We start from the raw sequence: 15,341 nt of genomic DNA, 5'->3' as shown, positions 1-15,341 counted from the left end.
GTGGTGATGTAGTCCTGTAATCTCAGCACTGTGGAGGTAGAGGCTGGGGGATCAGAAGTCAGGTCACCCTCAGTTACATAATGAATTTGAGGCCAGCTTAGAATACAGGAAACCCTGTCTTAAAAAAAAAAAAAAAAACTTTGATGAATCCAAGGTCATGAGAGATGAAAGCTTCCCTGTATTCCCTTTTGCCTGCACTCACGTACATACACACATAATTTAAGATAGCATAAATCTTAGATGAGCTAGAGGATTCCAAGATCTGGAAAGACTACAGCAGTCCTGGGGAGGTGTAGGAAACAAGGTTGCGACCAGTGTGGGAGACTTCTGTACAGGAAATTAAAATCAAAGCACACAAAGTAAAAATGAGTTTTAATTTGTCTGAATGGATAGAAGGAAATGTTTAGGACAAACATAATTAGGCCCAGTGTGACTGTTACACAACTCTAAATCGTGGTGGGTTAGGTAATTCTTAGGTCCTGACTTGGTACCCTTGGAGCTCTTTCTCCATTGTTTGAAAGGACGCCAAGGACACTGGCTGCTAACGTGGGTCTTGCAGGAGGGTGGATGTTGGTTTGAGTCTTGCCCTGGGGCAGAGTTGGAGAAGGTGAGACTGCTGGGTGGTGTGCCTCCCCTGCTCTTCACTTTTTGTACTTCTTCTTAGGGCCCATACCCCTCCCCATTTCAACTGATTTGTTTTTGTTTTTGTTTTTGTTTTTTTCTATTTGAGGCAGAGATACGTGATACACAGTCATACTGTATAACCCATGGTGATCCTTCTGCCTCAGCATCCCCAGTGCTGGGGTTCCAGGCAATGTATGACTTGAGTGTGGTCCTGCTATAGCCTGCCTATCCAGCAGATTCTCCAGGGAATCCTGCCCAGAAGCCCTGTCCTGCACATCATCTGCCTTGCGTCCACTTTAGCAGGATTCCATGTGCCTCCACAAAGCTCCCTTAGACCAGCCGCTGACTACTGTTCACACACTGGGCACAGTGATTTCTCACTACTCTGCCTCTCTGGACCACTACAGTGCCGCTACTAACCAAACAGACAGTTTAACCCTCTTGGCCTCACTCTCTTCTGTCAGGTAGCAGAGTTAGAATCAGTTTATGTAACATCAGGGTCCTGTTTATAGAAAATGCTGGGTCTCCAGGACTTTCTGCTTTTCTTAAGATTGATTTTACTTTTAATTGTGTGTTGGAGGGCGGGGGTGCATGTGAGGACAAGTGACTGGAGGCTTGAGGCATAGGGTCCCCTGGAGCTGTAGTTGGTGCTGGGGCTCAGACTCGTCCTCGGCAAAAGCCATCCTTGTCTTTAACCACTGAGCATCTCTCCAGCCAGACAGTATGTTTGATTTGCTGCCTAGGATATGACCAGCTCTTGTGAGACTACATTTGCTAAAGATAAAAGGGCCTTTTTAGATACAGCAAAATAGGCTGGAGTGGGTTAGAGCACTGGCTGCTCTTCTAGAGGACCCGGTTTGTTTTGTTCTGTTTTGTTTTTGTTTTTTGTTTTTTTCTATTGTCAGCCTGATACAATACAAATTCTTATCCTAATAGTGAAATGTTTCACTGAAGCTTGCCCAGTGATTAAGTAAAACCAAAACTTATTCTAAGCCACAGTCATCCTAGGGTCCCCCCTGCTATGTAGCCTCCCTGGTTCTGTGGGTTGCAATCTGATTGTTCTTTGCTTTATATGTAGTATCCACTTATGAGTGAGTACATACCATGTTTGTCCTCCTGGGTTTGGGTTACCTCACTCAGGATAATATTTTCTAGTTCTATCCATTTGCCTTCAAATGTCATGCTGTCATTGTTTTTCTCTGCTGAGTAGTACTCCATTGTGTATATTGTACCACATTTTCCTAATCCATTCTTCAGTTGATGGGCATCTAAGTTGTTTCCAGGTTCTGGCTATTATGAATAATGCTGATATGAACATAGTTGAGCATATATCTTTGTGGTATGATTGAGCATTCCACAGTGGTTGTACAAGTTTGCACTCCCACCAACAGTGGAGGAGTGTTCCCTTTGCTCCTCATCCTCTCCAACATAGACTGTCATTAGTGTTTTTGATCTTAGCCATTCTGACAGGTGTAAGGTGGTATCTCAGAGTCGTTTTGATTTGCATTTCTCTGATGACTAAGGATGTTGAGCATTTCTTTAAATGTCTTTCAGCCATTTGAGATTCTTCTTTTGAGAATTCTCTGTTTAGCTCTTTAGCCCATTTTTTAATTGGATTGTTCAGTATTTTTATGACTGGTTTCTTGAGTTCTTTATATACTTTGGAGATCAGGAGGACCCGGGTTTGATTCCCAGCACTCACATAGTGGCTCACTACCATCTGTAACTCCAGTTCCAGGGGGTTTTTCACCCTCTTCTGGCCTCCTCGGGCTCACAAGTGATACCTGCACAAGGAAGCAAAATACCCATCTTTTTTTTTTTTTTTTTTTTTTGTTTTTGTTTTTGTTTTTTGAGACAGGGTTTCTCTGTGTATCTTTGCGCCTTTCCTGGATCTCGCGCTGTAGACCAGGCTGGCCTCGAACTCACAGAGATCCGCCTGCCTCTGCCTCCCGAGTGCTGGGATTAAAGGCGTGCGCCACCACCGCCCGGCTTTTTTTTTTTTTTTTTTTTTTTTTTAAAGAAAGAGCAAAACAAGCAAAAAAAAAAAAAAAAAAAATCCTGAGAATGTGGTGGCACACACCTTTAACCCCAGCACTCATGTGGCAGAGGCAGGCGGATTCTGTGAGTTCAAGACTATCCTGGTCTGCTTAACAGGTTCCAGGCCAGCCAGGGCTACATAGTAAGACCTTGTCTCCTATAGGAGTAGGGTGGGGGTTGCCCAGACGTAAGGCCCACACTGTGATCCTGTAATCTAGGAGACTGAGGGAATGGAGAGGTTAGCCAAGGCTGCTTCAGCAGAGCTGGGTCTCCATGTGTGGGCAGGGCCTCTTAGGGGCTACAAGTGTGGCTCAGTTAGTGGAGGGTCTGCCCAGCAAATACAGAGCTCTTGAGTTGGATCCTCACCACTGCACAGAGGACGTGGTGGTGCGTGCCTGTAATCCTCACACTCTGGAGGTGGAGGCAGGAGAATCAGATGTCAGCTATTAGCTGACAGGGTTCATTTTTTTCTGAATTTCCTGTAGAGAAGGAAAGTAAGCTTGGTGGTTTGGGGGCTCTTGTTTGTTGTAGTTTTATTTCTTTGAAATTTTACATTTTTCAGCTTGCTGTGCATTGATTTTGTTAGCCAATTTTTCCAATGATATTTGTTGTGAAATTTCACTGTAAATGCATTTCCTTTTGATAAATGGTGACTGACTGATTTTAGCCGTGTCAGCTTCTTTACTGGTGGTTGAAGTTTGAGGTAACTGGACTGCATTCATTAGTCCCAGGAGGTATATCTCTCTGACAGTTTGTAAGGCCTCGTCTTCTGCAGCTGATTGGAGCTGTTTTAAGGAGTCCCCTTCGCCTCTCCTTCCTTTCTTCTCTTTCTAGTTGTTGTCTGAGGACTTAGCTAGCTCCTCAGGCATGTGGATGGAGTGAGGGTTTTGTCAGGTTCTCCACGGGGGGCAGAAGCTAGAGTGTCTCTGCCCTTGCCTCCTCCATCTTCTAGTCCAATGAGCTGTCAGATCCACTGAGTGTCAGGTAAAACGGATCGGACAGTGACTCCAGGGTGTAGTGTGTGTTGGGGATGGGGAGGACTTTAAGTAGTAATGATCAAAAGTAAAGTGATTTTCTGCAAGGGCTTAGTAGAGAGAGCCGTGCCTGTTTCTTTCTGTTGTTGGAGCCTGCGGGAAATACTGTTTTCTAACAGGAAACTGAGTGGAGAGGGCACTGAGAAGTGCCCTCAGGTAGATTATCGGGCTTCAAGAAGCTCGAGAGCATCATAAAAGCTGCTGTCAGTCAGGGGAGTGACACTGCCTTCATTCCATGGCCCTTGATCAGGACGCCAGCCAAATTAATTGTTCTACCTTGCTGTGGACTGAACGAAGGCATGTTAGCCAAGGTCTCTTACCACTTGAACCATCCCTGGCCCCAGTTTTATATTGACATATTTAAATATTTTGGTGGACTGATTTTATTAATAGAATCTTAGGGTAAAGTTGGGGAAACATCACTTTCTTACACGTAGGTTTGCCGTGGCTGTGCTGGAAGCTGCCCTGCTCCAGCGCTTACATGACCGACTTCTGGACCCAAAGTGAGTTTGACAGTGGGCTGGAGCAGTAATAGCCCACCTACCGTCAGGAGAGGCGAGGGCCAGTGTTTCCCAGTGAGCCTGCTGAGGTGGTCCTGGTCTGGGCTCCAGGAGCTACAGCACGCAGGGCCAGCCTCTCCGGCTGTGGGAAACAAGGAAAGGAGGGGGCGGTGTCTGCAATGGGGCGTTGCTGTCCAGTGCAGACTGGCCTTGAACACTGTCCTGCCTCTGTACCTGTGCCCCCCAACCCCCAATGCTAGGAGTACAGATGTGTACCACCATGCCTAGCATAACCCATATTCTTCAGCAGTTACTATATACCTCCTGGAGAATAGTGAGATACTGTATGAATGAAGAGACTGCTTCTGCTTTTAAATAACTCGGTTTGCCTTAATCCTTGGAAAAGTCACAGATAAAAATGAATTAAAAAAATATTAAACTTTGCCAGGTGGCGGTGGTACATGTCTTTAGTCCCAGCACTCGGGAGGCAGAACTAGGTGGATCTCTGTGAGTTCAAGGCCATCCTGGTCTACAGGTAGAGATCCAGGACAGGCACCAAGAGAGAAACCCTGTCTCGAAAAACCAAAAAAAAAAAAAAAAAAAAAAAAGATTAAACTTTGTAAGCATCATTCATGCACAAATTTCGGTAGCCTTCAGGCTCTAGAGACTCTCATTGTTTGTCTATCATGTGCAAGGGCCTGTGTTCAATCCCTAATGCTAAACCAATAAGTGGCTTTATTTCCCTTTATAACTTATGTGTGTAACTTGGAGTAGACGCTGTGTTTTTTTAACTTCTCTTCCTTTTTTTAAGATTTATTTATTTTTACTTTTATGGGTCTATGTGATTTTGCCTGCATGTATATCTGTGCACCGCCTGCCTGGTGTCTGTGGATGACAGAAGAGAGCGTACTATCTCCTGGAACTGGAGTTACAGATAGCTTCCTGTGGTGCTGGGAATCCAACCCAGGTGCCTCTGAGCCATCTCTCCAGCATTCCCCTCCATTTCCTTTTATTTTATTTTATTGTTTTTAAGTGTAGCCCAGGGTAGCCTCAAACTCACCATCCTTTGCTTCTGCCTCCTGAGTGCGCTGTGTACTTCCTCAGTGTACGAATATGCATTTCTGTTTTTAAATAAAACCAGAGGGGTTGTTAGACCCGGCCTGCAAGATAGCTCAGCACGTAAAAGTGTTTGCCACCAATAAAACCTGAGTCCAGTCCTCAAAACCCACATGGTAAATGGAGAGAACCGACCCCCACAGATTATCCTGTGACTCCCCACACGTGTGTGTGCTGTGGCGCATAATGTTCATTCACACACACACACACATCTCACACACACACACACACACAATAAGTTTTATTAAAGTAAAAAGTTTTTTTTTTTTAATAAAATCTGAACAAGAATATTAGTGTTTGGCTGGAGAGATGGCTCAGCGGTTAAGAGCAATGGCTGCTCTTGCAGAGGACCTGGGTTCAGTTCCCAGCACCCACATGGCAGCTCACAACTGTTAGTAACTACAGTTCCAAGGTACCCAACACCCTCACACAGACATGCATGCAGGCAAACACCAACGCACATAAAGAAAAGTTTTAAAAGAAGAATATTGGTGTGCCCAGTTGACCAACTTATACTACCTAGGAAGCCCTGGGCTAGATCCCAGCCACACAAGTGGGTGGATGTCTGCAGTCTCAGTACTCAGGTGGTGGAAGCAGGGGGATCAGAAGTCCAGTCATCCTCGGCTGCATGGTGAGTTGGAGGCTGATCTGGACTATGTGATCAAAATAACCAGGTATAATAACACATGCCTATAATCTCAGCACTTAGGAAATGGAGGCAAGAAAAATAGTTCAGTCAGGGTCATCCTTGGCTGCATCAATAAGTTTGAGGAGGCAAACTGGCCTACATGAGACCTTGTCTTAAAACACCACTTAATCAAATAAATATAGTAAAATAAACAAGCCAAAAGAAAAAGTTAAGCTACCTAGTCTTGTCACACAGATCTAACTGCTGAAATGTCTTTGAAGTTGAGATGTGCCCAGCTAGTCAGTGCTCTCCTCCCTTGGCCCCTTGAGTCTTCCAGCCAAGAGATGGCTGCCCCCTGGGGCAACCTTTTCCTGAAACCAGTAGAAGATTCCAGCAACCACCAGTAAGCAAGTAAGGAGGTGACAGGAAGGAGAACAGGACTACAAAGCCACTAAGCTTGCCCCTAGTGACCTTCTCCTCCAGCAAGGTACACCTCCTAATGGTTCCATAACCTCCCCAAACAGTGCTGCTGGCTGGGGCTAGTTGCTCAGATACGTGAATGAGCAGGAGACGTTTCTCATTCAAACTATCACAGCCCTTTTTCATTTTTGTGATACCGGAGACTGAATTCATGACCTTGCCTGTGCTTTCAAGCACCATACCACTGAGCTATGTCTCCAGTCCTATGTTCCTGGGACACTGTTGCTTCCATAGAATTAGATGGGCAGTGTGGTCGCACATTCCTTTAACCCCAGAACTTGGAAGGCAGAGAGGCAGGTAGATCTCTGTGCGTTTGGGGCCAGCCTGATTTACAGAGTGAGTTCAAGAATAGTCATGGCTATGTAGGGAGACCGTGTGTCAAACAAACAAACAAAAAGATTAGAGGTTTTTTTAGAGAGATGGTTCAGTGGTTAAGAGCACTAGAGTTACCTGGGTTCAATTCCCAGTGCCTACTTAGTGGCCTCCACCTGGGTTCAATTCCCAGTGCCTACTTAGTGGCCTCCAACCATCTATAACTACAGTCTGGAGGATCTGATGCCCTCTTTTGTCCTCTGAATGCCAGGCACACATGTGATGCACGTATATGGAGGCAAAATACCTAGACACATAAAATAAAAAAATAATTGAAGAAAAAAAAGAGAGAGAGAGAATTAGGCCAGGTGGTGGTGGCACATACCTTTAATTCCAGCATCCAGGAGGCAGAGGCAGGTGGACTTCTGAGTTCCAGGACAGCCTGGTCTACAGAGCAAGTTCCAGGACAGCCAGGGCTACACAGAGAAACCCTGTCTCAAATAAATGAATGAATGAATGAATGAAATAAAAAGGAATTAAAACAAGCCAGGTACAGTGACATACAGTTTTCATCCAGGACTCTGGAGGTGGAGGCAGGCATATTATTGTGAGTTTGAGGCCAGTCTGGTCTCTCTAGTAAGTGCCAGAAGGTGACTCGTGCCTGTAATCCTGATGCCTGTAATCCCAGCATTTGGGAAGCAGAGGAAGGAGGATTGCTGTGAGTTTTGAGGCCAGCCTAGACTACAGAGGAAGACCTTGTCTCAGAAAAAGAAAACCAAACAGAAGTTGGCATGGGGCTCATGCCTGCCAGTCAGCACCTGATGGGGAGCACACCTGTCAGTCAGCACCTGATGGGGAGCACGCCTGTCAGTCAGCACCTGATGGGGAGCACACCTGTCAGTCAGCACCTGATGGGGAGCACACCTGTCAGTCAGCACCTGATGGGGAGCACGCCTGTCAGTTAGCACTGGGAGGCTCAAGTATAAGGCCAGTCTCGACTATGTAAGTTTGAGAACAGTCTGTACTTAGGAGTGAGACCCTATTTCCATGGTCACTCTGGCAGCATCTATACTAAAACTGATGGACACAGAGCTCAACATGGCCCCTGGGAAAGAGTGGATAACGACTTGGTACTGGACCAGGACCCCGTCGTGTCTCTGACTCAGGCTCCTACCTTCTGTCTTCTGTTGTAGGTGTTCCATCCTTGCTTGCAGCGCTTACGTGGCTCTCGCCTTAGGTGATAACCTCATGGCTTTGAATCATGCAGACCAGCTCCTTCAGCAGCCCAAGCTGTCGGGCTCTCTTAAGTAAGTGTGACTTCCCCTGCACTCAGGATTGTTCCCAGGGTTCTGGGTCCTCTTTACATGACTTGCTTTTACTCTCCAGTGGGATAGGTGTTGGTGAGAACAGCACATGGTAATGTGTGACTGTTATCCCAGAACTTCGGAGGTGGAGGCAAGAGGATCAGGAATTCAGAGCCAATCTCAGACACATACCGAGTTCAGGGCTATCCTGAGCTACTTGAGACCCTGTCTCAAGATAAGAAAGGGAGGGAAGAAGGAAGGAAGGACAGACAGGCAATGGTAGCTCATAACTATAATCCCAGAACTCAGGAGTTGAGGCAGGAGGATTAATTGCTTTGACTTAAGAGCCAACCAGGGCTTATCTTTAAAAACAAAACAAAAAAAGTATAAAACATGGCACATGCTGGGCGGTGGTGATGTATGCCTTTAATCCCAGCACCCGTGAGGCAGAGCCAGGTGGATCTTTGTGAGTTCGAGGCCAGCCTGACTACAGAGTGAGTTCCAGAACAGGTACCAAAACTACACAGAGAAACCCTGCCTGTCAGAAAAAAAAAAAAAAACCACGTGTGGCTAGGTTGATAGTGTGCTTGTCTCACAGGGATGAAGCCCTGGGTTCCGGTGAAGCATCCATATAACATGTGCCACATAACCCCAGCTGTGGTAGCACAGGCTGGCAAGAGGATCTCCAGTTGTATTTACTTTTAGACAGGACTTCACTGTGTAGCCCTGGTGGACTGGCTGTTTACCTCTGACTCCTGTGTTAGGGTTAAAGGTGTGCTCCACCTTGCCTGGCTCATGATGAGGGACAGGGTATACACTTAGTTTATTGTTAGAATGTGTGTGAATGTAGCTGTGCGAGTGCCGCACTCTGTGGAAGTCAGAGGACCGCTCTTCAGAGTCAGCTCACGGTCCACGTTCTGGAGCCAGTACCTCCTGTTGTTTCTGCCACTGTGCTGTCTACCCCAGGCTGGGAGCCAGGGAGGCCCTTCCAACTTTATGGGGATTGAACTTGGGCATCAGGCTTGCATTTTCAAGCACCTTTACCTACTAGGCCATCTCACCAGCTTTTTTCTAATCTGCAGTGGGTTTTTTTTTGCAGGGGGGGGTGTGACCTGAGACTTACTTATTTTTACTTCATGTGTATGGGTGTCTTGTCAATATGTAGATCTGTACACCACTGTACACCACAATGTGTGCATTGCCTGTGGAGGCCAGTAGAGGGCATTGGATAACCTGGAAGTAGAGTTAGCAGCTGGTTCTGGGCCACTGAGAAGGGAACCCAGGTCCTCTGAAAGAGCAGTCAGTGTCACATCTGAGCCACCTCTCCAGCCCCTCCTACAATGGTTTTGTTCTTTTTTTTTTTTCATTATGTTCGTTTGTTTGTTTGTTTATTTGTGGTATTTGTGCAAATTGAGGTTGGCAAGTATATGCCATGATATGCATATGGTGGTCGGAGAACAATTTACAAGATTTAGCTCCCTTCTTCCAGCACATGGGTCCCAGGGATTGAATTTGGGACATAAGATTTGGTGGCAAGTGGCTTTACCCACTGATTCCTTGCTGGATTAGAATGACCAATAAATAAGCTTAGCTTTCAGGTCAGGGACATGGAGTATGTGAATCATATGCCCAGTATTACTGTACACTAAGCATTTCTGTGATGACCTGTTCTTCAGACTGAAATCTGCATTTCCATTTCAGGTTTTTGGGCCATTTATATGCTGCAGAAGCTCTCATCTCCCTCGACAGAATATCTGATGCCATTACGCACTTGAACCCAGAGAATGTCACTGATGTCTCCTTAGGGATCTCTTCAAATGAGCAGGACCAAGGTTAATGAGGACACATTTGATCAGAACTGGTCATTGTTGCCACTTCCTTCCTGGTGTACTTGAGGATAGGTAGAGACCTAAGGGCATGGTTGTGAAGGGAAGGAAGTTTGAAGTCAGCTCTCCATGTTCATGGCTGTTCTTACTGTGTAGTAATTGTTTGCTAAGTAAGCCTGGGAACTGATTGTCACTGGCCTAAATTCTCACTCAAAGGCTGATAATGTTAGGATTCTTCCCTTCCCTTCCATTCCCTTCTTCCTTCTTTCCTTCCTTCCTTTCCCTCCTTCCCTCCTTCCTTCCTTCCTTCCCTTCCTTTCTTCCTTCCTTCCTTCCTTCCTTTCTCCCTTTCCTCTCCCCACCCCACCACCCCCTTTTTTTAAGAGACGTAATCTCACTATTTGCCCAGGCTGGCTTCAAACTCCTGGGCACATGCCATCCTCTGGTCTGGCTGGACCTTTTCAGTGCTAAGATTACAGACATTTGCACCAGCTCACCTGGCTTAAGAGGATTCATTTTGGTTTGGTTCTGACACTTTTTTTTTTTCTTTGAACTGATTTCCTCCATGTAAGAGGGAATGGAGGTGTGGTTTTCAAACAATTTTCAGTCATGTTAAGTTTCTGAGGCTATGAAGCCATGTGGTCCCCTCTCTTCATGGCTAGCTCACATGGGGGTGGTGGTGAGGTTGCATCCTGACCCCTTTAACAAAACCTCCACAACACCAAAAGTCAACGCTACCATCCGTTAAGTTCCTACTTGGTAAGAAACTTAGGTGTTTAGAATGTGCTGTTGTCCTGCCCTCAGATTTATTTTCGTGTATTTGTAGGATCAGACAAGGGTGAAAATGAAGCAATGGAGTCCTGTAAGTAAGAAGTTTTGTAAATCCTTAAGTAGCCTGGCCTGCATCCCAAAGATCTAGACTCTGCATCCCTTGTGTCCTTCGTGTATCTGTCAGCCTGAGGCATAGTGCTTTGTTCCAAGTGCTCAGCGGTGGAGTGGTGCTCCGTGTCCTCTGCACAGCCCCTTCATCAGTATCTACGCTCTCTCCTCAGCTGGCAAGCGCGCCCCTCAGTGCTACCCCAGTTCTGTCAACTCTGCCCGGACTGTGATGCTCTTCAACCTGGGCAGTGCCTACTGCCTGAGGAGCGAGTATGACAAAGCCCGCAAGTGTCTGCACCAGGTAAGAGGGTGTGGAGAGGGCAGCATTCATGCACACATTAGAGGACCAGAGCTTATGGGGTGTGTCGTTTTATTTGTGGTTTAGGATCAATAAACACCTGAAATACTTTCCAGCTTTAAAATATTCTTCGGAGCATGGCGGGGCACACCTTTAATTCCACCATTCAGGTGCATCTCTGTGAGTTCGAGGCTAACTTGGCCTACAAAGAGAGTTCCTGGCCACCCTGGGCTACATAGTAAGATCCTGTGTGCTGGCTAGTTTTATGTCAGCTTTATATAAGCTAGAGTCATTGGGAAGAGGGACTTCAATGAGAAAATGCCTCCATAAGATTGGCTGTAGGCAGGTCTGTGGTGCATTTTTTTCCCTTTCTCTCTCTCTCTCTCTTCCTTCCTTCTGTTTGTTGTTGTTTGTTTGTTTGTTTGTTTGTTTGTTGAGACAGGATTTCTCTGTGTAGCCTTGGCTGTCCTTGAATTATCTCTGTAGGCCAGACTGGCCTCGAACTCAGAGATCTGCCTGCTGGGATTAATGGCCTGCACCACCACCACTACCACCACCACCTGGCACATTTTCTTAATTAGTGATTCATGGGGGAGGGTGCTATAAGAAAGCAGGCTGACGGGCGGGGGTAGCGCGCGCCTTTAATCCCAGCACTCGGGAGGCAGAGGCAGGCGGATCTCTGTGAGTTCGAGGCCAGCCTGGTCTCCAAAGCGAGTTCCAGGAAAGGCACAAAGCTACACGGAGAAACCCTGTCTCAAAAAAACCAAAAATCGGCCGGGCGGTGGTGGCGCACACCTTTAATCCCAGCACTCGGGAGGCAGAGCCAGGCGGATCTCTGTGAGTTCAAGGCCAGCCTGGTCTCCAAAGCGAGTTCCAGGAAAGGCGCAAAGCTACACAGAGAAACCCTGTCTCGAAAAACCAAAAAAAAAAAAAAAAAAAAAAAAAAAAAAAAAAAAAAAAAAAAAAACCAAAAATCAAAAAACAAAAAAAACAAAAAAAAAAAGGCTGAGCAAGCCATGGGAACCAAGCCAGTAAGCAGCACTCCTCCATGGCCTCTGCATCAGCTCCTGCCTCCAGGTTCCTGCCCTGCTTGAGTTCCTATCCTGACTTCTCTGGATGATGAATTGTAAACTATAAGTGGAAATCACCCCTTTCCTCCCCAAATTGATTTAGTTCATGGTGTTTTTCACAGCAATAGAAACTCTAAGACAGCCTGTCTCAAAGAAAAAAAGCAAAGCCAAACACAAGACACCATGAGAGAACCTGTGTTCTGACATGGTGTTGGGGAGACTGACACTGAAACTGATTGGACTCTCGGGGTACGTTACAGCCTCCAGACACTGTCTGCTTATGCAGGTGACCTTATGTGTCCAGAAGTGATGGGGCTGCATCATGGAAAACAACTATCTGTGAGCTGTAGTCACTTAGGGTCAGCATTTCTAGTGCAGAATCAGAAAATCGATGCTGAGCTCTCCAGGGAACCTCGAGGAGCTGAGCACGCACATGAGCTGGGTGTGAACTGTTCTCAGGGATGGGGCTCTGTAGTCACCAGCCCTCCTGATGCCCCCAACCCTGTGACCAGCAGGGCTTTTGATCTGCAGTTAGTGTGTGCAGTCCAGCTCAGGTTCCTGTACTGCAGGTGGTCGTGGCTGCCTCCATGCAAGAAGAGGCAGACGAGGTCAGTCCTGGTTCGAGGTCTCCGGTTTGTTTTTGGTCTCTGTTCTTTGGGTTAATCCAGTGGCAGGACCATTGTTAATTGGGAGGCCCACCCTGTCTAGCAGAGCAGACAATGATTTGGAGAGTCGGAAAGGGCTTTGAGCTGATGCTTCCAAAGTCATTCTCCACCCCATGATTCTGAGCAGTCAGCAGCCAAATGCCATTAAGTCTCGGAAAGTCGTTACCTTGAAATCTTATATCTTAGAAAAAGCTGTGTAGGTTGAGGCTGATGCAAAAACAATAACAAATTACCTGTGTTTATTAGCCACTAAAAAATAGAACTTAAATTTCTTTTTTACATTTTGTGTGTGTGTGTGTGTGTGTGTACAACTGAAAGGAGTTAGTTTTTTCCTTTATCCACTGATCCATCTCAACAACCACCACCCACCACCACCCCCCACCCCGGAAAAAAAAAAAATCTTAATGTCTACAAAGTGGTGTGATGATGCTCTTCCCCACATAAAACCTTAGCCTACCTGTAAGTATAGAATTTTCAGATTGGGCGATGGTGGCACATGCCTTTAATCCCAGCACCCAGGTGGCAAAGGCAGGTGGATATCTGTGAGTTGGAGGCCAACTTGGTCTACAGAGCGAGATCCAGAACAGGCTCCATAGCTACACAGAGAAACCCTGTCTCGAAAAAAGCCAAAAAAAAAAAAAAAAAAAGTATAGAATTTTCAGTTTCTAGACCTAGCTGTTAGACATCTGTGACGTGGGAGACAAAAGCTGCCCACCTCGCTCATAGGGCATGTCTTCAGAGCATGGGTTCTGCAGGACAGTGGTGGGGTATGCCTTTAATCCCAGCACTCAGGAGACAGAGGCAGGCGGGTTCTGTGAGTTCAAGGCCAGGTTGGTCTAGAGAGCAAGTTCCAGGTAGCCAGGGCTACACAGGCTCTGGGGTAAGATACCCACGGAGCCCCACCTCTGCATTCCCTCTCAGCCTTCCCTGTTTTGCCCATTTTCTTCCCATCAGTCAGGTGTCCAACCTGCAAAGCTTCAAACAGAAAGAAACTTCATTTTAGCCCGCTTTCACGTGTGTTCACTTGCCTCTCTTCCTAAACCTGAACAAATTATTATTTCCTTGCTCGTCTATCATCAGGGAGGCTGCTGTCTTAGCTGGGCATCGTGGCATGCACCAGTAATCTCAGGTAGTCTTACTCAAAGTTTTAAGACCAGGCCAGGTGGTGGTGGTGGTGGTGGTGGTGGTGGTGGTGCATGTCTTTAATCCCAGCACTTGGGAGGCAGAAGCAGGTGGATCTCTGTGAGTTAGAGGCCAGCCTGGTTCCAGGACAGCCAGAGCTACACACAGAGAAACCCTGTCTCAAAAAAGAAAATAAAAGCAAACAAAAACAAGTTTCAAGGCCAGCCTGGGCTACAGTGTAAGACCTTGCCTCAAAAAGCTGAAGGGAAAAACAAGTATTTGCACAAGAACATTTTCCCAGTTGGGTTAAAGAAGCAAAGCGGTGAGGACACATAGAGCACCTGAGGACAGACTCCTGGAGACAGGCACCCGAGGACAGACTCTTGGAGACAGACTCCTGGAGACAGGCACAGGAAATAACACCTATCGTCTTAGCCACCCAGACTTCCTTTCTTAGTGAAATCAGGAGACTGCTGGGGAACTGTGGCACTGACCCACATTCAGTGGCAGCTCTTGCTTAAATCAGCAAACAGCTTCACTTAGGAAAGCACGTGGTGTGTTTGTTGAGGCAGTCTGGCTTTGTAGCCAAGGCTAACCACAAACTTGTGATCTTTGTGCTGTTGCCTCCTTTGTTCTGGGTGAAACCTCTGCCCCACCGGGTCCATCCTCATGTAGATGGTAGCAGTTAAGAACCTCTGGAAAACCCGTCACCTCTGACTCCAGCTCTGGGGGTCTAAAAGTATTGAATCTGGCCTCTGTAAATGTAACTGTTAGCTGTCCTGAAGAGACACCACTAGACCTGGTCCTGTGACTAGAGTGTAGACTCATTGTTGTGCCACACAGCAGAGACACACAGAACTCCCATGAGAGGAGAAAGACAGGTCTGGTGGTGCAGCCCTGTAATCCCTCCTACTGAGGAGACTGAAGCAGGAGGATTGAGATGTTAGGGTCAGCTTGGACAACTTCATGAGCAACCATCTCAGAACAGCAAGAAACCAGATGTGATGTCACGTGCCTTTAATAGGAGACAGAGACAGGTAGATCTCTGAATTTAACAACAGCCTGGTCAGCATAGCAATTTCCAGGCAATCCAGGGCTACACAGTCAGAGACCCTTTCTCAGAGAGAGAGAGAGAGAGAGAGAGAGAGAGAGAGAGAGAGAGAGAGAGAGAGAGAATATAAAGGTAGAATTACAAAGTAAAATTCCTGCAGCTCAGCAGTTAGGAGCATTTGCAACACCTGAGTTCCGTTCCCATCACCCATGGCAGGTGGCTGTCAGTCACCCGTGACTCCAGCTCTGGGATCTAAAGCTATTAGACCTAGCCTCTGTGAGTATCCACACCCACACTCACTTGCACAAACATTTTTAAAAGTTAGAAGCAGGAAAACAGGGCCAGTAAGATGGTTCAGCTGGTAGTCACTTGCTGTAAGCCTGATGGCCTGAGTT

General features: G+C 46.6%; 1 protein-coding gene across 10 annotated transcripts in view; it reads left to right on the top strand.

Annotated features, from left to right (window-relative positions):
• The window catches only part of Cnot10 (CCR4-NOT transcription complex subunit 10), a 63,139-nt gene that overhangs the window by 43,670 nt on the left and 4,128 nt on the right, over positions 1–15,341 (top strand). For 8 of the 10 annotated variants that reach the window (XM_052723260.1, XM_052723251.1, XM_052723296.1 and 5 more), the window contains 4 exons: positions 7,925–8,038; positions 9,737–9,867; positions 10,688–10,723; positions 10,914–11,041. In XM_052723260.1, coding sequence (XP_052579220.1) covers positions 7,925–8,038; positions 9,737–9,867; positions 10,688–10,723; positions 10,914–11,041 — 409 coding nt within the window. The remainder of the gene's footprint in view (positions 1–7,924; positions 8,039–9,736; positions 9,868–10,687; positions 10,724–10,913; positions 11,042–15,341) is intronic. The other 2 variants (XM_052723280.1, XM_052723271.1) reach the window with 1 other exon arrangement.

The sequence above is a fragment of the Peromyscus californicus genome, unplaced genomic scaffold (genome assembly GCF_007827085.1).
Source record: "Peromyscus californicus insignis strain IS unplaced genomic scaffold, ASM782708v3 Scaffold_11__1_contigs__length_118956290, whole genome shotgun sequence".
NCBI lineage: Eukaryota > Metazoa > Chordata > Mammalia > Rodentia > Cricetidae > Peromyscus > Peromyscus californicus.
This window is presented reverse-complemented; position numbering and strand designations above follow the sequence as displayed.